The sequence below is a fragment of the Pelobates fuscus genome, chromosome 3 (assembly GCF_036172605.1).
Source record: "Pelobates fuscus isolate aPelFus1 chromosome 3, aPelFus1.pri, whole genome shotgun sequence".
Classification (NCBI taxonomy): Eukaryota; Metazoa; Chordata; class Amphibia; order Anura; family Pelobatidae; genus Pelobates; species Pelobates fuscus.
This window is the reverse complement of record NC_086319.1, coordinates 179128868-179151629: the sequence shown is the minus strand read 5'-3', so window position 1 is coordinate 179151629 and position 22762 is coordinate 179128868. Positions and strand designations below refer to the sequence as shown.

The window sequence follows — 22762 nt, the reverse complement described above, 5'->3', positions numbered from 1 at the left end:
GTAAAGATGACTGCAAGAGCACAGCGCAGACGGCTCAATGAGGTGAAGAAGAATCCTAGAGTGTCAGCTAAAGACTTACAAAAGTCACTGGCAAATGCTAACATCCCTGTTAGCGAATCTACAATACGTAAAACACTAAACAAGAATGGATTTCATGGGAGGATACCACAGAGGAAGCCACTGCTGTCCAAACAAAACATTGCTGCACGTTTACAGTTTGCACAAGAGCACCTGGATGTTCCACAGCAGTATTGGCAAAATATTCTGTGGACAGATGAAACCAAAGTTGAGTTGTTTGGAAAAAACACACAACACTATGTGTGGCGAAAAAGAGGCACAGCACACCAACATCAAAACCTCATCCCAACTGTGAAGTATGGTGGTGGAGGCATCATGGTTTGGGGCTGCTTTGCTGCGTCAGGGCCTGGACGGATTGCTATCATCGAAGGAAAAATGAATTCCCAAGTTTATCAAGACATTTTTCAGGAGAACGTAAGGCCATCTGTCTACCAGCTGAAGCTCAACAGAAGATGGGTGTTGCAACAGGACAATGACCCAAAGCATAGAAGTAAATCAACAACAGAATGGCTTAAACAGAAGAAAATACGCCTGCTGAAGTGGCCCAGTCAGAGTCCTGACCTCAACCCGATTGAGATGCTGTGGTATGACCTCAAGAAAGCAATTCACACACGACATCCCAAGAATATTGCTGAACTGAAACAGTTCTGTAAAGAGGAATGGTCAAGAATTACTCTTGACCGTTGTGCACGTGTGATCTGCAACTACAGGAAACATTTGGTTGAAGTTATTGCTGCCAAAGGAGGTTCAACCAGTTATTAAATCCAAGGGTTCACATACTTTTTTCACCTGCACTGTGAATGTTTACATGGTGTGTTCAATAAAAACATGGCAACATTTCATTCTTTGTGTGTTATTAGTTTAAGCAGACTGTGATTGTCTATTGTTGTGACTTAGATGATAATGAGATCACATTTTATGACCAATTTGTGCAGAAATCCATATCATTACAAAGGGTTCACATACTTTTTCTTGCAACTGTATATGCTATTCTTAAGTACTGTTCGTCTGTGAGGGACACACATAGCATACCATAAAATGTAAACTTTAACATGTTGAACTTTAGTCTTCTTTGAAACACATGCTTCTAATTCCTGAGACAATGTCAGCCCAGTGAAATGTCCTGACCCTTATTTTATTTAATTTTGAAAATTATTTTTATATTACATAAAATCAGGGCCGGACTGGCCCACCGAGATACCGGGAAATTTCACGGTGGGCCGTCGGCACCTGGGTCCGGGCAGACACCTGGGTCTGCTAGCGGCCGCTGTGGGAGGTCTGCTGGCGGCCGCTGGGGGAGCTGCTCTGGCTCTGCTCCCCCAGCGTGCAGCTGAATGAGACCGGGGCCGGAGTATGACGTCATATTCCGGCCCCGGTCTCATTCAGCAGCACGCGAGGGCGGGCAAGCAGAGCCAGCGCAGCTCCCCCAGTGGCCGCCAGCAGACCTCCCCCAGCGGCCGCCAGCACAGGTGCCCCTGCCCCAGCAGCCTCCTGCACTGCATGACCCCCTGGCAGGTAGGAGTAATGTGTGTCAGTGTGAGTTTGTCTGTGTGTCATGGTGTGTGTCTGTATGGTGTGTGTGTGTGTGTGTCTGTCTGTGTCATGGTGTGTGTGTGTTTCTGTCTGTGTCATGGTGTGTTTCTGTATGGTGTGTGTGTGTCTGTCTGTGTCATGGTGTGTGTCTGTATGGTGTCTGTCTGTCTGTCTGTGTCATGGTGTGTGTCTGTATGGTGTGTGTGTGTGTCTGTCTGTCTGTGTCATGGTGTGTGTGTCTGTGTCATGGTGTGTGTCTGTCTGTCTGTCTGTGTCATGGTGTGTGTGTCTGTCTGTGATATGGTGTCTGTCTGTATGGTGTGTGTGTCTGTCTGTCTGTGTTATGGTGTGTGTGTGTGTGTGTGTGTGTCTGTCATGGTGTGTCTGTCCGTCATGGTGTGTGTGTCTGTCTGTGTCATGGTGTGTGTCTGTATGGTGTGTGTGTCTGTCTGTGTTATGGTGTCTGTATGTATGGCGTGTGTGTGTGTGTCTGTCTGTCTGTGTCATGGTGTGTGTGTGTGTCTGTCTGTGTCATGGTGTGTCTGTCCGTCATGGTGTGTGTGTGTCTGTGTCATGGGGTGTGTGTCATGGTGTCTGTCTGTATGGTGTGAGTGTGTGTGTCTGTCATGGTGTGTGTGTCTGTCTGTCATGGTGTGTGTCTGTCTGTGTCATGGTGTGTGTGTCATGGTATATGTGTGTCTGTCTGTGTCATGGTGTCTGTCTGTATGGTGTGTGTGTGTGTCTGTCTGTCATGGTGTGTGTGTGTCTGTCTGTCTGTCATGGTGTGTGTATGTCTGTGTCATGGTGTGTCTGTCCGTCATGGTGTGTGTGTCTCTGTCATGGGGTGTGTGTCATGGTATATGTGTGTGTGTCTGTCGGTGTCATGGTGTGTGGGTCTGTCTGCGTCATGGTCTGTCATGGTGTGTGTCTGCCATGGGGTGTGCATCTGTCATGGTATATGTGTGAGTGTGGAGGCCCTGAATGTAGGTGCACTGACACAGGGGAAGCACCTCTAGTAACCGTCTGAGTGACTGTCACTAGCGGTGTCACTTTGAAGCAATGTAAACACTGCCTTTTCTCTGAAAAGTAAGTGTTTACATTGAAAAGCCTGTAGGGACATGCATATATATATTACTCAATCATCTGTCATGGCAAGACATAGCCTTACATGTTACACGCGACAATATATGGCGCAGTGACTTATGGGGCTGGCATAAATTTTTTATCCAGGGCTGCTTTGTATCCCCAGTCCGGCCCTGCATAAAATATCAAAAATATATCATAAATGACAAAAGGCATTTAAATTATTTTCCCTTCGGACTGTGACAGCCTGCTTCAGTCCGAGGGGATTGAATTCTCGGCAATTCTGTGCCCAAGCCCCGCCTCTTGCATGCAAGTCTCGCCCTCAGACACAAGCTCCATCCCCTCAATCAAACCGAAAGAGGTAAAAAATGGCTCCCACAGTTTTCAGTGCCAGTTAAGCGTCAGTTTTTCAGTGACTTTGTGTGTATGTGCCTGCTAGTGAGTGAGCTTGTATGTTTGTCTGTCAGTGTACTTGTTGGTATTGAGCATGTGTGTGTGTGTGTCAGTGAGCAAGCTTGTCTGTAGTGAGTTTGTGCATATGTGTGTGTGTATGTATGTATGTATGTCATGTAGTTTGTGTGGGGGGGGTCTGTGATTGTGTTTATATTTGTGATTGTGCGCATAGGTCTGTAATTGAATGTATGTCTGTGATTATGTGTGTATAGATTTGTGATTGTGTGTGTATATCTGCGGTTATGTGTGCATATGCATATACATGTGTTTATGTTTAGTAGATAGCTCCCTAATTTTGTTTCCTTAAATATGGCAATCCCACATAGGGATAACAAATAAGGGATTTATCTACTAAACAATTGACATATCAAAATTAAGAAAAGGGGTTTTGAAGTTTTATTCCATAAATTCATTATATTATAGATTATGTGTGGCCCAAGGCAATTCCTCAGCGCTCAATGCAGCCCAGGGAAGCCAAAGGTTGGACACCCATGCTTTAGAGCATATGTTGTGATGACACATATAGTGCTTCCATCTTCTTCAGTTGAACAGTAAGGGTAACTATGTTAAGTACCACTATTTTTGGGTACACAGAGATTTTCAATCAAGAGGTCTGTGATACTCTTATGCACACCGAAGAAGAGAGGGGAAAATGAGGAGATACTAGGTTTGTAAAGAGGGTCAAAGTGGCTTGGAACTGAGCCATTTGGGAGGTGTAGAAAAAACAATAATCTCTGTTCGCAATCAATAATTCTTTCTAATTATCTGCCTTCAAATCTTATATGCAGAATTCAACTAAACTACAGTTATTTAACTATACATTAGAAAATTAAAATGTATATAGTGCATAAAGTCATTATATGTACATAAAGCCATAAACCATATATAGTATATTAAAGCGGCCCTGCAATGCTTTTTTCTTTTGGTTTTCCTTCCAATGTGGCACCTGTTTTTTAATGATTGTACTTTCCCCATTGCCACATGCCCTTATTTATATTTATTATCTTTTCTTCTTTGTGCCAGATCCCAATAAGTGGGTGCAGTCATTTGATTCTCCTCTGTCATGATGTCTGCTGTTTGTCCTTCTGATTGGTTGTAGATACATTTAATTGGCAACTGAAACAGAACTTTGCTTTAAGCTCCACCTATTGTCAGGTTGTGTCAACTTGACCGCTATGCATAAGGGAAAGTAATTACAAAAGAGCGCTCAGGAAATAAATAAATAGAGATTCAGAAACAGGGAACTATGAAGAAGCAAAAGGTTATATTTGGTGATAGAGCCACTTTAAGCCATAATCCATTTACGATTATTTGTTAGGAATCATTATCTTTTGTACAGTCATATATTTTACATTAAGCACTTGGACATTTCTTTGTGTTACTAATACAGCTTGCGTCTACTGAGAACATCCTGGCTGAAGCCACAACATCGTCTTCTGTAGTGAACCGTTTACACCAACAATTGTCCAGTCTCCATGATGACATAGGCAACATGCAAAACAAAGAACAATTGCTCTCTTCAAAGATGCAGCATACTAATATTAGGTTCCAGAACATCACTGACAAGTGGAAAAAAAGCCTGGATGACATGGACCTCCATACCAGTTCAGTTAAATCGGAGGTCAGAGCGTTCCATAACCAGTTTACTGAAAAAATAAATGCTGCTGACCACAGACTTAAACTTGTATCCAATAGGCTTAAAGAAATGGATGATAGTACAATGAGGAACATGAGAACAGTAAAAAGGCATGACGAAGAAGAGATTTCACGCATCAAAGAGTTGCTTGAATTGGATACAAGAGCTGTCAAGGAATTGGAGAAACAACAAAGTGATTTAATTAACATAAATGGAGATATAAAACAGAGCTTGGTAGAGTTTCAACCGAAGCTGAGTGAATGCATTCAGCATTTGCCTGCCATTGAAATTGCTGTCCGCACCCTTCTCAAGGTGTCCAATGAAATGCATGAGTTGGACAACAAGATAAATGAGGTGTCCGTTCAGGTGTTTAATACAGAGGACAACTTGCTGAAAGTTATCACAGAGATTCTGGAGATCCAGCATTCTCTAGAACGGCTGCAGTATGACAATAGCATTTTGAAAATGCAAAATGACATTTCTGTTTTGAAAGAAAAGACACAAGCATTACTCTCCGAAAAAAAATCTGACTTACGATTCCTACAAAATGAAAAGGAACCAATGAATGAGGATCAAAATTAATTGAAGCTTTTCATATAAATCTTTTTCACAATTTTTCACAATTTTTATTTTATTTAGCAGACTAAAATGGTTTCTTCCATTTGAAAGAGCATGTTTTTAACATTCACACATCTTATTATATGTAGAAGTTCACAAGTCTTCACAGAGTTAAAATATATAAATGGCGTTATGAGGGACAGGCTCCTGTAACTTGTTTAATCTATTCAATGCTGTTCATGGTAGCAGACGTTGTGGCATTTAGGTTATAATTGAATGTATACACTGATCTAGAAAATCTACTTTTAAAGGGACACTATAGTCACCCAGACCACTTCAGCTCAATGATGGGCGAAATTCGCATCCAGCGTGAAGAAAGTCCATAGGAACGCATTGAGAAATGCTTTCCTATAGACAAAGCATTTCGCTCCACTCGGGAGCTGACGTCGGCGGGGGAGGAGAGGTCACCGGCGCTGGATTAAGGTAAACTGCTGAAGGGGTTTTAACCCCTTCAGCGCCACGGGAGGGGGACCCTGAGGGTGGGGGCACCCTTAGGGCACTATAGTGTCAAGAAAACTTTCCTATTGGGGAAGTCATAATGCGAGTGCAGCTCTCGCTACACATACACATTAGGTCTTTCCCACTGGCTGACGTCGGTGGAGTGGTGCAGAGCCTGACCAGGGCCAAAGGAATATCGGTACTGAATTCAGGTAAGTGATGATGGGTTTTGAAACAACTTTGTTTTCCTGGCACTATAGTTTCCCTTACACAAACTCAGAAAGATAAATGCTTCAGATGATCCTACAGGGAGTAGAGTCCATGGTCTTTATGTTGGTATATTAAAGAACTTATCTTTTTTTTTTCTTTTTTAAATTATATTTCTGAACCATTGAAGGAAACAGCAGCCTTGCCATAGTATTGGACTTTACTGTCACAGTGCAAATTGTGTGATCCCAGAAGGCAGCATTTACAAGATTTAGTAGCGGGTAGCTAGGAAATATGTAGATGTCATACCCTAAACCCTTAGATATAATACCAAATAAAGCTTCTCCTTAACAAGAAAGCAAGTGGAATGTATAGAGTATAAAGCAAGATCTGTGTGTTGTGTTAACATTTTTTAATAAGGATTGCCATTTTTCACATAATTTTTTTAATAAAAGATTTCTGTCTACCAGCTGTGAAAATCATTAGACTATGAGCACTTTGGGATTTCATCTAATCTGCCTCCTATTTCCTCTTCTCAGCAAAGATTTTTAAATAACTGGATGTCTGCAGTTTAATGCGGTTTGATCTTGGAGCTTTTAACCACAATTAGATTAATCACCATCCATAACAGATGTATCATGAGCAGGTCCAGGTTTGGCACTTGGCAGTAAATCTGGAGAGAATAGAAGGGGAGTACTGTTAGGAAATTAAAGGATCACTATAGGGTCAGGAACACAAACATGTATTCCTGCCCCTATAGTGTTAAAACCACCATCTAGCCCCCCTGGGTTCCTCATGCCTCCATAAATATAGCAAAATCTTACTGTATTCAAGCCTGAAGCTGTAACTCTACATGTTGTTAGACTCAGAAAAACAAGCAGTCTGCTGACATCATTAGAAGTGGAGGCCTGATCCAATCACAACGCTTCCCCATAGGATTGGCTGAGACTGACAAGGAGGCAGATCAGGGGCAGAGCCAGCATGATTCAAACACAGCCCTGGCCAATCAGCATCTCCTCATAGAGATGAATTGAATCAATGAATCTCTATGAGGAAAGTTCAGTGTCTGCATGCAGAGGGAGGAGATACTGAATGTTTGGATGCATTTTAGGCAGCCATGACCCAGGAAGGATCTCTAACAGCCATCTGAGGAGTGGCCAGTGAAGTTATCACTAGGCTGTAATGTAAACACTGCATTTTCTCTGAAAAGACAGTGTTTACAGCAAAAGGCCTGAAGGTAATGATTCTACTCACCAAAACAAATTCAATAAGCTGTAGTTGTTCTGGTGACTATAGTGTCCCTTTAAAGCAAAGGTGAACATGTACCAGTCCTGGAACACGCAAAATTTTGGAAAATTTGTTTTTTTATCTATATATTGTGGTAGCAAATACCGTATATACTCGAGTATAAGCCGAGTTTTTCAGCACATTTTTTGTGCTGAAAAACCCCAACTCGGCTTATACTCGAGTCAATAGTCTGTATTATGGCAATTTGCATTGCCATAATACAGACTGGGGCTGTGGGGGCTGCAGAGAGCGTTACTTACCTCTCCTGCAGCTCCTGTCAGCTCTCTCCTCCTCCGCGCCGTCCGTTCAGCACCTCGGTCAGCTCCCAGTGTAAGTCTCGCGAGAGCCGCGGCTCTCGCGAGACTTACACTGTGAGCTGGCAGAAGAGCTGAACGGACGGCGCGCAGGAGGAGAGAGCTGACAGGAGCTGCAGGAGAGGTACGTAACGCTCTCTGCAGCCCCCACAGCCCCCCACTGAACTACCAATGCTGGACCACCAGGGAAGGAGAGCCCCCCTCCCTGCCATGTATCAAGCAGGGAGGGGGGACGAAAAAATATAATAATAAAATTTTAAAAATAATAAAATAATGAAATTAAATAAAAAAATAATAAGAAGATATAATAATAATACAAATATTTTTTTTAACATTAACATAATTTAAAAAATAATAATAAAATTGCCCACCCCCCACCAAGGCTCTGCATCACACACACACACACACACACACTGCATTCATACACACACACTGCATTCATACACACACTGCACTCATACACACACACACTGCACACATACACATACACATACACACACTGCACTCATACACACTGCACTCATACACACTGCATTCATACACACACTGCATTCATACACACACACTGCACTCATACACACACTGCATTCATACACACACACTGCACACATACACATACACACACTGCACTCATACACACACACTGCACTCATACACACTGCACTCATACACACTGCACTCATACACACACTGCACTCATACACACACACTGCACTCATACACACACACTGCATTCATACACACACTGCATTCATACACACACTGCATTCATACACACTGCATTCATACACACACTGCATTCATACACACTGCATTCATACACACACTGCATTCATACACACACACTGCATTCATACACACACACTGCATTCATACACACACTGCACACATACACACACTGCACACATACACGCTGCACTCATACACACACACTGCATTCATTATACACACACTGTAAATAAATATTCAATTAATATATTTTTTTTAGGATCTAATTTTATTTAGAAATTTACCAGTAGCTGCTGCATTTCCCACCCTAGTCTTATACTCGAGTCAATAAGTTTTCCCAGTTTTTTGGGGTAAAATTAGGGGCCTCGGCTTATATTCGGGTCGGCTTATACTCGAGTATATACGGTATATCTTTTTTTTATTATTTTTATAAAAATTACAGAAATTAAAGGAAAGAAACCTATTTAAAAGTTTGGTACTTTTCCCACCTGATAATCACATCTTTGCTTAGAGTGTTATGTCAATAATTATCGTGACACTGAAGAGGAGGCACATATCAATTAACGTCTGCTGAAAGAAACACTATAGTGTCAGGGATACACACATGTGGACTAGGAAACACCTCAAGTGGCTATGTGAGTGACTGCATCGAAAGGTGTTGCTAGGCAGCAATGTATAAATGGCAAGGTTTACATTGAAAACCCATCAGAGGGATAGGATGTTCACATAACCCTACAGGGAGTCCATAGTCCATAGGCTCTGAAGTTAGTATATTAAATAGCTGAGCATATTTCAGTTATTGAAGTTTCCAAATTTATAAGATATGATAGGTTCACTTTAAGGTTAGGAAATGGAGAAAGGGGTTAGGGTTTGGAAATCAGAGAACACCTTTGATAAAGTAAGAGAGGGGCTAGGAAATGATAGGTTGGGGGAAGGGGGCAGGGTTATTAAATATTGGTCTAACAAATCAAAAGACAGTTTCTTGTTTTACTGCCAGATAATGAATCATTTGAAAAATGTGCTCAGCAGTGACAAAAACAGGCAACTTCCAGGGCTCTTTAAAATATATATTTTTAAAATTGTAGTAAAATATTTGTATCCATAAACCATGGTATAAAAACAGCTTCCATCACCGCTGTACACTTCTCATGCCCTTCTGGCACCTCTTCAGCATGAATGGTACAAAACATTCAAACTGGCCACAAGCACCTTTAATTTGCTTTCAATAAGATCCATATCTATAAAACAAGTTAGAAATATTATAAAATACCAGCATGGAGCAGCCAGTGCCAGTGTTGAGGTCTATACCTAGGAATTTGATATTTCAAGCTTAAAGCAGCTCTGTCACCTTTTTCTTCACATATTTTGCAAAGATAGTGACTGCTTCACTGGCAGTGCAATGGCCTGGCCTGGGGGTGCAGGGGAAGGTAGTCTTTACTGACCTGACCCTTTTCTTCAAGGTCTCCACCATCTTCATCTGTGAGGTCTTTGCAAGCTAGAGTGTATACTACTGATGTACTTTGGAGTATCCTGCATACCCTTCGGATCCTCCATAGACAGAGCTTTTTTCTCTACAGCATTTTTTTTTCAGGCTTTGCCAAATGTAGGACAAATACATCAGACAAAGTAGTCCCTATATTTTTTTTTGGGGGGGGGGGGGGCTGTGGGGGTTTACAGTGCTGCTTTAAGACACAGGAAAGGCAAGTGTATTTCATATAACAAAATGGCACTTCATCAAATTGTTTGGAAATGTTAAAGAATCACTATAGTGTCAGGAAAACAATCCCGTTTTCATGGCACTATATAATCCTTAGGGTCCCCCCATCCTCTGAAACTGCTATGTTTACATCTGAAGGGTTAGAACCTGGGACACCTGGCATCCAGACAACTTCATTTAACTGAAGTGGTCTGGGTGACTATAGTGGTCCTTTAACACAGCATATAGACCAGGCTGGATCTGTCATAGCCTACTAGCTCTGTTTAGTGGGAAATGTTGTTGGGTGACACAGGCACAAGGTTGCAGTGGCTGCAAGTAGTGTAACAATTTTAGAATGTTTTATCTTCGTATCTGTGCTTCTCTGGGTGCTGATCTTCGCCCCTTCTCTGCAACTAGGAGAGCCAAAAGCTCTTGTTTAGGAGTTTCTGTTAGCTCTCCTGAGGGAGTACGGGCCTAGCTCATTGGCTGAGAACTATGATCTAATCAATGAATCCCCAGTTCTCTTTAGTAGAGGCTTTGAGCAGTGCCAAGCAGACCTCTTGTTCTTCACCGGTTTGATTTCTTATGACGGGGGTGTAGTGGCTATGGAGCTTAAAGTGTTTCTTTAACAATTCAAATGATAATCCAGTTCACTAATAGTCAAATTACATTTTAAAGTTCAATATTGTATTGTGTGACGTAAAACCTTATGTGGTCACAGGAAATATTTATTTGCAGCTATTTTCTATCTTGGTAGAAGTTATGAATTGGGGTAGTGTTATTTTGTAGATAATCCATGTTGGCTTCCGACAGTTTTTTTTGTCATGTTTTCAAGTATTCACTGAACCCATTTTTAAAAATAGGTAAAGGGTTAATGTGCAGACAGGCAAGGCTAATGATGAAAACATAGCATTATTCTCAAAGCATGTTTTAATATGCAGATGTATTTGTTTTACTTTTGTTCCCTTCACCAAAACATTTGATACGTTATCTATCACAAGCCACAGCACACATTTCGAGCAGCTATTTTTTTATGAAATATATAATCCAAACAGGTTATGGTGGGGAATAATTGTGATTGAAAACCCCTTCCACCTGAAGTATGTGGATAATTAATACAATGCTAAACAAAAATCTGCACACCAGTCAAGCCATAACACTTGCTTTTCCCACAGAAATCACAAATCTGCAGTGATGTTACTACCGCAAAGGATTCTGGGTGGGCATATGCAAATTAGTTTAACAAAGAATCACATTTTTGCCTCATTCCATTTTAAACATGGATTCCTTTGAGTCTGTGTTTGCTGTATACAACAACTTTGAAACTTGGGAAAAGATGCAAAGCAAGTGAACCACTCATGGACAGCTGTTTCATTGTTAATGCAAATCGTCAGCATGAGATTGGTTACTGGTTTGCTTATTGAGGCTTGGTAGTGCTTGGGAAGCAAAATCCAAATAGGTTATGGTGGGGAAAAATTGTGATTGAAAACACCTTCCACCTGAAGTGTGCAGATTTTCGTTTAACATTGTATTAACTATCCACAGATTTCCGGTGGAAGGGGTTTTCAATCACAATTTTTTCCCATATGTAACCTATTTGGATTTTGCTTCCCAGGCACTACCAAGCCTCAATAAGCAAACCAGTAACCAATCTCATGCACTACCAAGTAAGTCTAATATAGAAGTTTGTAAATATACCCATTCCTGGATCCTGAATTTGGGTTGACTCTTCTGGACTACCTGACATTCAAATATTTTGAACCCCTGGCCTAAGGCAAGGGATTTTTAATGTAGATTTTTATTTCCACAGACATTTTATTTGTAGGTCTTAATGGGCTTTTACAACTGTTTCAGTTTACATTTTGTTTACCCCTTTCACTAACGTCTGTGTGTGTAGTTTAATACATGTGTTGAGTTTCTGCATATTTGTGAAAATAACACAGCCTGATGATTTCCTCATTCTTTAGTCTTTGGGGGCAAAATAACACTCTAGGCCCATAAATTGGACGTAAATTCTTGTGAAAGAAAAAAGGACCAAAAATGGTCGTAGCCACATAAGTATGGAACAATTTGAAGATTTGGGAAGATCATTGCTGTGATTAGGTGCAACTGAGCACCATGTCCCACAATTTAGACCCAGAGACCCAACAATCAGCCAGCAAGCTTAGAGTCTTCAGGTCAGACCTAGCAAGTTAATGTTTGGTCATAAGCCCCTCGGACACATAGAACAGTGAATTCAAAACTAACACAAGTATTTTAGTACTTTCAAATCTACCCTATCAAATAACACTCTAGGCCCATAAATTGGACGTAAATTCTTGTGAAAGAAAAAAGGACTAAAAAAGGTCACGGTAGTCACTAAAACAACTACAGCTTATTCAGAGAAAAGGCAGAGTTTACATTACAGCCTAGGTAAACCTCTAGTAGCCACTCCTTAGATGCTCTGCATAGAGGTGCTGAACATTCCCCATAGAGATGCATTGATTCAACGCATCTCTATGAGGAAATACTGATTGGCCACGGTGCTGCTTGGCTCCGCCCCCACCTACTTGACTGAGATCATCCATTCTGATGACGTCAGCCAAGGAGGCTGATTGGGGAGGTGGGGGGCCAGACGCGATGAGCCCCGTGCAGCAGCGCAGAAAAAGGTGTGTAAATCATCTTTCTAACCCGCTGTGAGGGGGGCCAACCACCTAAACGGTGGTTTTAGAATTATAGGGTCCAGACTGTTTGTGTTCCTGACACTATAGTGCCCCTTTAACATAGAAAGTAAAGTAAATCACTTTAAAATTGTTTCTGAATTTATGTGCAATACATTTTAACTACCTGTAGAGCTACCTATATCTTTGATTGACATTGCATTGTATTTATGCCTTTTTGACTGCTGAAGCCATTCCGATAAATAAAGCACAATGACCTTTCGATGTTCAACAAAACACAGGTCTATTTTCCTCATTTGGATACATATTCTTATTTTGCCTTGTGACACTAGAGGGCACTATGTATTTGTCATGCATTTCACCTGCTGCTCTCTATCACACAAAATTTAAACCTCATACTGAACATGCGTTTTACTGCAGATGATTTGTTCATATGTGGACAAGGGGGTGTTGGAGATTTCATATCTGATATCAGATGTTTGGATGAATGAATGGAGTATCCCAAGGATAGGATGCTTTCATTCATAAAGAACATATCGGTTAAAACGTTTTTTTTTTATATAGGTTAAAACTAAAAAACAGTAAACATGTTTAGACATTCTGAGAATATTACAGTTTTTTACGTTTGTAAATATGAATAATAAGTTTATTCATTTTGAAGGCATTGCATACAAATTGATCTCCTTCTGGATGTGCAAGGAGTTGTGTAGGGAAAAATTTGGTTAAAATAAAAAAATCTACATGACAGAATTTTATCAATGTAGTGGTTGAGCGCGTCCAAATTTCATCCAAACAAATCAAAGGATCAAAAGGGCACATAAAGAGACCAATCACTGTATATATTTACATGATATATATTCTGTATATATTTTGTAGTAAATCAATAGGTGCATTTTAAAATTCATTTGGTTCACAAAGCAAGTGAGTAGGGATCTGGAGGGAGCAGTAAAAAAGATTTATATCTGTATATGTATGTATTATGCATTTATTGAATATATGTACACTGGTCACTTCTCACTTGATCAATGAATAAAACCAATAAAACGTTTAGTGGCTGTGTCCTAGTCATTATTTATCTCTTTTTCCCATCCATTATCTCTTTTTTTTTTTTTCGGTGCTACTCTAAACTCTAAATCACAAATCAAAACAAACATTCTCATCCATTGTGTGAGTTGTTTGTTCGGTCATATGGTGTATTGGAGTTTGGGAATTCAGCCGATTAATCATTCAGCCAGATTTTGGACAAATTGCTATTCTGGACGATTTGAATCTCCAAGTCTAGTAGGGATTGAAAACAGCTAGGTAATCTGCTTAATATGTCTGACGATGCGCAAATATCCTAAACCCTTTAAGTTAAACAGCTGCAAACATTAATGCAAAACGTTATTTGTCAGCAGCATGGTTTAACTGTGCTGTTGCATTCACCTGCTCAAAAGTTCAATGTGTTCAATCCCCATATCTACATGCCTGTAGTATGGCCACATGGAGGTGTTGATCAGTTTTTGCATGTGATCTTAGACAATGAAACAGACATTTGTCAGACCAGGGGTTGCTTTTCATCACATGGCTTGGTTATCAGGGATTGTTTTTCATCATCTGTTTTTTGTGCCTATTTTAGCCATCTTCCTGTTTGCAGTCTGGGATGGGCTTAAAGCGTTTGCCTTCCAAAGATGTCATTCTGCACAGCATAAGCACATGTCTGGCCAACCTCTAACCTCTTTCATAAGTGTTTATGTCCAGCCAATCACTGGATGCTTTTTGTTTCTCGCACCGTTCTCTGTAAACCTTAGCGACTGTAGTAAGTAATATCCCAGGAGGACAGCTGTTTCTAAATTGTTAGGGCCGTCAAAGTCATTTAGCTCATATATCTTCCCCATTTAAATGTTTGACAAAATAGCAACTAAACCTCCTGACTATCGGTTTGTTTGTAATTGGTGAGTCAGCTGCTAAGCTATTATAGTTCCATTTTAACAACAGGCTAAAACAATGCGGCCCCATCCTCCTCCCTGGATCGATCGAATCCCCAACTTGAAACTTGGTATGTTTTCCAATTCATTTTTACAGCATCTCCACCACCATGTATTTATTGAAAGGGAAAAATTGCCCACGTTAATAAATGGTTAATTATAGGGAGTGGTAGGTAGGGTTCCTGAAGTTGGCATGTTGTTTAGAGGTAACCCGGGAAGGTGCTAAAAATAGGATTGTTAACTCCGTCCAACAATTGCAGGACTAAGCCTTCCCATTTGTGGTCGGCTACCAAAGCCAATGACAATTGAGCAGTTGGAAAAACTTGCTTTCAGTTCAGTTACTTGGCATGAAATTTAAATTCACTTTCACATTCCCCACATTTCTCACTTTAGTGAATAGCCCTGATAGTGATCAATTCGTCTATGAAAGTCGTGGACATTAGATTGCTAGGTCAGTATTGCAAGAAACTCTGAATCCCGTGGGGTAAAAAAGCCATAGAAGGCCAGTTAAATTGATATGTTTTAATGCCAGAGGGATAGTGTCACTAAATAGTACCGGGTACACAAATTTGTTGGTCCCTGCCTCAAACCCAGACGGACAAGAGACCGCAACTGCCTATTAACAACTGATTTATGTACAAGTGTTTGGTTATGTACATGGCTGTTGGGACCTATGTAACCTATGCGATATGTGATGTATGGTGTATTATGTACTATTGTCCCCCCCTCATGTTTTCCCCCTTTCTCTTCTGTACCCCTTCCCCATATACACACACTTTCGTGTGACCAAAAATAAAATACATTGAAAAAAAAAATTGATACCTTTATAATTTTGTTAGTGGATGACTCAAAAGTGCATGTGTGAAGGATGCCATACAGGGCTCTTAACTTTAGTTACATCTATAGGGAACCTTTTGAGGGATGAAATGTGACCCAGTCTTTGGAAACATTTTGATATGATCATTATTTCATATGTAGTCTTGAAGTCTTGGCCATTTGGTCTGCTAGTGAGTGTATTCTGCTGAATCCCTGTAATAATAATATAATAGATGCTTCCTTACAGGGTTAGGTTTTCACTCTTCTACCACCCTTTAAACCAAACTGATATTTTACTATATGCTTGGTCGTTTTCACTCCAATTTAAAAAAAAATGTTTTGGATAACTTGCTTATTATCTTTGGCTAGCCTTTTTCTTAATGGGTGACATCACTTCTATTGAATTTACACCATTAAATAAAATATAAAAAATTACGTATAACCTGTGTTAACTTTTTTTTTTAATCTATGTTCCTTTTATACTTTAAAGATTAAGCAATTGATGTCATAATCCAGTTCGTTCTTGGTACAATCAGGACACACGTTAAATTGGAGAAGGAGAAACAGAAACCATAGGGGAGATTTATCATGTGTTGTGTTCTGAAAAGTGTTGCAAAGGAGTCACCAATTTTTTTATATATCTTTTATATCACTTTTATATATCATCCAGTTGTCACGTCTAAACATTTGTTATGAAGGAACACAACTGCAGATTTCTTATAGTTTGAATATTTATTATAAAAAGTAAAAGGTATTGACTTTAATTCCAATTTACAGGTACTGTAGCTTTAAGTAGTAAACGATAACTGAAGTCCACAATTATATGCACTGTAGCTTTAAGTAGTAAACGATAACTGAAGTCCACAACTATATGCACTGTAGCTTTAAGTAGTAAACGATGACTGAAGTCCACAATTATATGCACTGTAGCTTTAAGTAGTAAACGATGACTGAAGCAGAAAGAGTCCTTTAGTAGTATTAATTAATTAGGTGATAAGAAGTTACAATAGCTGTTCCATAGACTTAAACTGAAGTAAGACAGATGCAGCTAACTGAGACAAAGTATGAGTTGAAGTTAGCTGTAACGAGGTTGTTTTAACGAAGGACTTTGGAGACAGGAAATAACAGCTTTGAGATGCAACGCTTATCACATAGGTTTTACTTAGCTTCCGGCACATAGAACACTGGTTCCCGAGATCTCCTCAGAGGCGGTTTATCCTGAATGGTGAGAGTTCAGCTTTAGTCGTGGATGAGGAAAGGCGAAGGGAACTTGAAGTCTTCCAGTCCGGTCCGGTAACAGAGGGCTTTCACAACGATGTTGCAGCCGGTTCGTGAGTACGGAACGTAGTTTAATAATCCAGCGTCGATCAGCTGGTGCGGTCAGATTAAATAGGGAGACCGTGTCATGAAGAGGTGTGGCTAAGCTCCGTGGAACCAGGAAGTAAGAGGATATCATAATTAAGGCATGACAGTATCCCCTCCTTAATGAGCAACCTCTGGGTGCTATTGACTTGGCTTAGAAGGGTAACGTTTGTGAAATTTGGAAATTAATTTGTCAGCATGAACGACAGAGGAGTTTTCCCATGTATCTTCATCAATTCCATATCCTTTCCATCTGATGAGGTATTGTAAGGAGCCACGATGGATCCTTGAATCCAGTATACTTTGAATTTCGTATTCTTCTTCACCCTGGACCAATATGGGATCAGGAGAAGTAGTGACATTTCTTTGGAAAGGGTCAGGATGATGAGGCTTCAACAAGGACACATGAAAAACAGGATGTAGCTTTAAAGTTGGTGGAAGTTGTCTTTTTGTATCAAAAAACTTCTTTTGATTGGAGGAGGCCGATTCCAGATTTTCATGCAATTTCTTGAATAAAGAGGACATATGATTGGATCTTTGGCATTCAGAACAAGATTTTACATAAGATTCAATAGTTTGGTCTTGACGAGGCCACCAATAGTATCTCTTAGACAATTCACGGGTCTTTTTTATACCTGGATGACCTGCCAGAGGAGAATCATGAATAAATTCGAGTACTTTAATTCTGAAAGAGGGAGGTACGTAAATCCGGTCTTTGAAATAGTAGAGACCGTTTTTCTTGGATAATTTAATTGATTTAGGAAGTTCGAGAGCATCTTCACTGAGATCTTTAATGTCATCAATAAGAGAAGATAAGATTCCAATGACTTTAGGCGAAGGAGGTTCAATTTTAGTGTCCTTATGGATCCTGGAAAGGGCATCAGCCTTTTTGTTTCTGGACCCAGGTCTAAAGACGATTTGGAAGTTGAACCGGGAAAAAAAGAGATTCCATCTTACTTGTCGAGCAGACAGTGTTTTATTGGAGTGAAGATATTCGAGATTTTTATGGTCAGTATAAATGATTAAAGAGTTCTGAGCGCCTTCAAGAAGGTGTCTCCAGGTTTCTAAAGCCACTTTGATACTTAATAATTCTTTTTCTCCTGTAGGATAATTCTTTTCGGCAGGAGATAATGATCGTGAGAAGAAGGCGACAGGATGAAGAGGTTCTTGAGGAGTTTTGTGTTGAGAAAGGACAGCTCCAATTGCAATTTCCGAAGCATCCGTTTCAAGGACATAAAGATATGAAGGATTTGGAAGTTGAAGAATAGGAGCTGTTGTAAACTTTCTCTTTAATTCAGTGAAGGCAGTTTGAGCCTTCTCGTTCCAATTGAAGGGATGTTTTTTACTGTTAAGTTGATTGAGTGGGTGAGCTATCTCAGAGTAGTTTTTAATAAATTTTCTGTAGAAGTTGGCGAACCCTAGAAATCGCTGTAATTCTTTTACTGTAGAGGGAACAGGCCAGTTGATAATACAATCGACTTTTGAATTATCCATAGGGGCACCAGGTATGAGGTCTATAGGACAATCGTAGGAACGATGAGGTGGGAGCGTTTCAGCTTCTTTTTTACTGAATACGTCTGAAAAGTCTGAATAACAAGAAGGTATAGTTGGTTCTTTTGAGATCTGAAGAATAGGAATTTGCTGTAAACATGTTTCTTTACAATAATGTGAGTTAAAGGTGATAGAGAAAGGAGACCATGAAATTTGAGGGTTGTGGTTCCTTAACCAGTTGATCCCTATTATAACGGGATAGAGAGGTGATGGAATAACATCAAATACTAGAAATTCAATATGAATATAATTGGTGGTTACCTTTAGAGGGATGGTTTCATGAAGAATCGGTCCCGAGGAGATAAAGGAGCCGTCAATCACTTTAATAGGAACAGAAATGGCTTTTTGAACACAAGGAATTTTATTCTTTGTTACAAAGGTTGAATCGATGAATACTCCATGTGCACCAGAATCGATGAGAGCTTCAGTCACAATTCTCACCTTATCCCACTGTATTACAAGGGATACAGGTGTGAACGGAGTGGTCGATGTTGAGGGGAGTGCACTGAAGATCGCAGAGGTATAGGCTTGTCTACCGGCCTTTGTCCATTTTAATAAGGGACAATCAGAGACCAGATGATCTTGAGAGGCACAATACATACATAGGTTTAATTGACGTCTTCGGTTCTTTTCTGCAGGAGTGAGAGGACTTCTTATTACCCCTATTTCCATAGGTTCACTTGGTAAGGAAGTCTTTTCTGGAGCTTTTGAGGGAGTAAAAGGTCTTCGGTCTTTAGAATGAAAAAGGGCTTTTTCTGCCTTTCTTTCTCTTAATCTTCTGTCAATGCTGATTGATAAGTGAATTAGAGCGTTCAAAGTAGTAGGGAGTTCTGTTCTAGACAGTTCATCTTTTACAGCTTCAGATAAACCAATTCGAAATTGGTTGCGCAATGTGATGTCATTCCATTGCGTTTCTACAGCCCATCTTTTAAATTCAGCAATGTAATCTTCAACGGGTCTATTTCTTTGTTGTAGAGTTCTGATTGTTAAATCAGCTGTAGCTTGTTTGTTAGGATCTTTATAGAGAAGAGACATGGCTTCAAAAAATTCATCCAGTGAGTCTAAGATGGGGTCGTCGTTTTCCAGAAAGGAATGGGCCCATGACATAGGTTCACCTCTTAGAAAGGAAATAACCGAACAAACTTTAGTTCTTTCTGTAGGATAAGATCGAGGTTTCAAAGCAATTAATAATTTGCAGGTGTTGAGAAACTCCCTGTATTTTGAACGATCTCCAGAGAACTTTTCAGGGTTACACACAGCAGGATCACTAGCCGAGTGCAGAATAGTATGAGGAGTATGAGTTTGTAGATCTCTGACATAAGTGAGAATTCTTTCGTTAGTAACTTGCAGGTCTTGCACACCTTGGGCTAGTGTATCAACTCTTTGATTCAACGTAGTTATAGTAGAATCGAAATCTGCTGGATCCATTACAAAGGCTGGATTATTCTGTCACGTCTAAACATTTGTTATGAAGGAACACAACTGCAGATTTCTTATAGTTTGAATATTTATTATAAAAAGTAAAAGGTATTGACTTTAATTCCAATTTACAGGTACTGTAGCTTTAAGTAGTAAACGATAACTGAAGTCCACAATTATATGCACTGTAGCTTTAAGTAGTAAACGATAACTGAAGTCCACAATTATATGCACTGTAGCTTTAAGCAGTAAACGATAACTGAAGTCCACAATTATATGCACTGTAGCTTTAAGTAGTAAACGATGACTGAAGTCCACAATTATATGCACTGTAGCTTTAAGTAGTAAACGATGACTGAAGCAGAAAGAGTCCTTTAGTAGTATTAATTAATTAGGTGATAAGAAGTTACAATAGCTGTTCCATAGACTTAAACTGAAGTAAGACAGATGCAGCTAACTGAGACAAAGTATGAGTTGAAGTTAGCTGTAACGAGGTTGTTTTAACGAAGGACTTTGGAGACAGAAAATAACAGCTTTGAGATGCAACGCTTATCACAGAGGTTTTACTTAGCTTCCGGCACATAGAACACTGGTTCCCGAGATCTCCTCAGAGGCGGTTTATCCTGAATGGTGAGAGTTCAGCTTTAGTCGTGGATGAGGAAAGGCGAAGGGAACTTGAAGTCTTCCAGTCCGGTCCGTTAACAGAGGGCTTTCACAACGATGTTGCAGCCGGTTCGTGAGTACGGAACGTAGTTTAATAATCCAGCGTCGATCAGCTGGTGCGGTCAGATTAAATAGGGAGACCGTGTCATGAAGAGGTGTGGCTAAGCTCCGTGGAACCAGGAAGTAAGAGGATATCATAATTAAGGCATGACACCAGTGTTTCTGCATCGTCTCTTCCACTAATTATGTCCAATAGTACTAAAATGCACATTTATAAAGATGACTGTCAGGGTGTCATGATCTTGAGCAGGTCAGATAGGAGACTTATGCCAGGGTTGACTTCAGGTACTTTATTAGTGATTTTAGACATATAATGAAACTGGAGGGAAAAACATAATTTAGGCAATATGCCACAAAACAGGATACTTGCTGTAACGGATCGACAGGCACCCCGACTGGGTACCTCCATTGAAGGATGCTCCTAGCGCTTCCTGAGGACTCCAAGCACTGTAGACGATACCACAACCACTGCAGACTCCCCAACCGCCGTAGCTTAACTGGAGCCGCGCCGTCTTCCTTCCACCCTGTATGAACCTCCAGCATCCAGGACCATGTGGGGAAGACCTCTCCTCCAAGGAGAGCATAACCGGAACAAACTCCCAAAAGAGCTAAGTGATTAAAGCTCAAGGGAATATGCAGCGCATAGCAATCCCCAGTGTGAATATAGCTGTACCCTCCAATCACGAGACAAGACTACGTGTTGAGGGTCAAGAAGAACTTTATTGGCACCAAAGGAACCTGCTTTTATGCAGGTTTCCCTTAGATAGGACCACCCACGGGGCATTACAAAACAACCAATCACACACGTACATTACAGAAAACACTCCCAGCAATTACACACAAAATCCTCCCCTCTGCCTGTGATATAATTATGTTACACAAGGGATTAACATAATTATCACAAGCAGGAAAAATACAGTTTTTACACATACACTGTAACTTTAAAACCATACATTCAATCGTCATAAATTACATATTATTAATCAGCACACTTTAAACATAAACACTCTCAAAAAAATGGCAAAATCCATCCAGTAGATCAAAAGTTAGACGGAAGTCCTTTATGACCGACCGCAAGCACATTTTCCTGCCCAAAGCAGTTCCATAGATTTGGGCTGTGCGGCCGGTCAATTTTGTGCAGAAAAACGACTAAGTCCCATTCGAACGTGTGTTCGAATCTTCGAACGGGAATTAGTCTCTGCAGCTGAAAATTCTGTATGGGAGAAGGTAAGGGTCAGCGGTGTTCGCGGAAATGTGTAGCTGATTTTAGTTCCATGAATTTGGCTACACACACCGCTGACCTTGTTCGAATGAACAAAGATGGCCGCCGCCACGTGTTCGTTTGCACGAACTGCGGCCACCCAGCGCTCGGCAATTAACCTGCAATAACCTCACAGCCTGGGAGGTAAATTGCCTGCACACTTCCACTTCTGGGTGGTCCCCCTGTGTGGTACTTGGTTCAGTAAGCCCCATTTACTGATCCAAGTGGGAGAAAGCCAGGGACAAGTTATTTTACAGGTCTGGGGACATATTCTTACAAGGGCATTGTTCCCCAAAGTCACAATATGTCCCCAGACGGTTCTTAAAGGGCCATACACACCCAAGAAAAGTCCATACGTCTTCAGTGGCACAATCTCCCAGGGCCATAATCGCAGGGCAGGAGGCTAGCGATAAGTCCTCTCCAATGCCCAGTGGCAAATGGCAGTTTGTCACACTTGCCACAGAACAGGTTACTTGCAAATAGTAAAGAATGTCTGTAATTTCCAGGTAGGCTTGTAACAAAGGCAGGCTGGTAACAGTGGCAGGCTGGTTACAGAGGCAGGCTGGTAACAGTGGCAGGCTGGTTTGAAGTATACGTAAGGGTGGAGCAGGTTATTGTTGGGAGCAGGTTTGAAGGTAAGTCTGGAGCAGGTTGGTATGGAGAAGGTTCACATGAGCCAGGATATGAAGTGTTTCAGATAAATCACCAACTTCAATGGTAAGGCCATGAGGTTAGTTGGGTGTAGCCCTTTGTAGCTGAAGTAATCAAAGATAAGCAGGTGAGTATTCAGAACTAGAGGCAAGTGAGGCCACTAGTGGTAGAAATAAATCAGAGCATGACTGCAGACCACTTACATTCCCGTTGCCCCCCAATAACGACAAGACACCTGAGTATTGGATAAGGGCAACGGCCACAGCTTTATTATTCCAAC

At 40.6% G+C, this 22762-nt stretch overlaps 1 protein-coding gene across 3 annotated transcripts in view; it reads left to right on the top strand.

Moving 5' to 3' along the window:
- The window catches only part of IKBIP (IKBKB interacting protein), a 67394-nt gene that overhangs the window by 29951 nt on the left and 14681 nt on the right, over positions 1–22762 (top strand). For 2 of the 3 annotated variants that reach the window (XM_063447768.1, XM_063447771.1), the window contains exon 3: positions 4538–5924. The exons of the other annotated variant lie outside the window; for it this stretch is intronic. In XM_063447768.1, the coding sequence (XP_063303838.1) occupies positions 4538–5365 (828 nt within the window). In that variant the 3' untranslated portion in view covers positions 5366–5924. Of the gene's footprint in view, positions 1–4537; positions 5925–22762 lie in introns of those variants that run through there. 3 annotated transcript variants of the gene reach the window in all.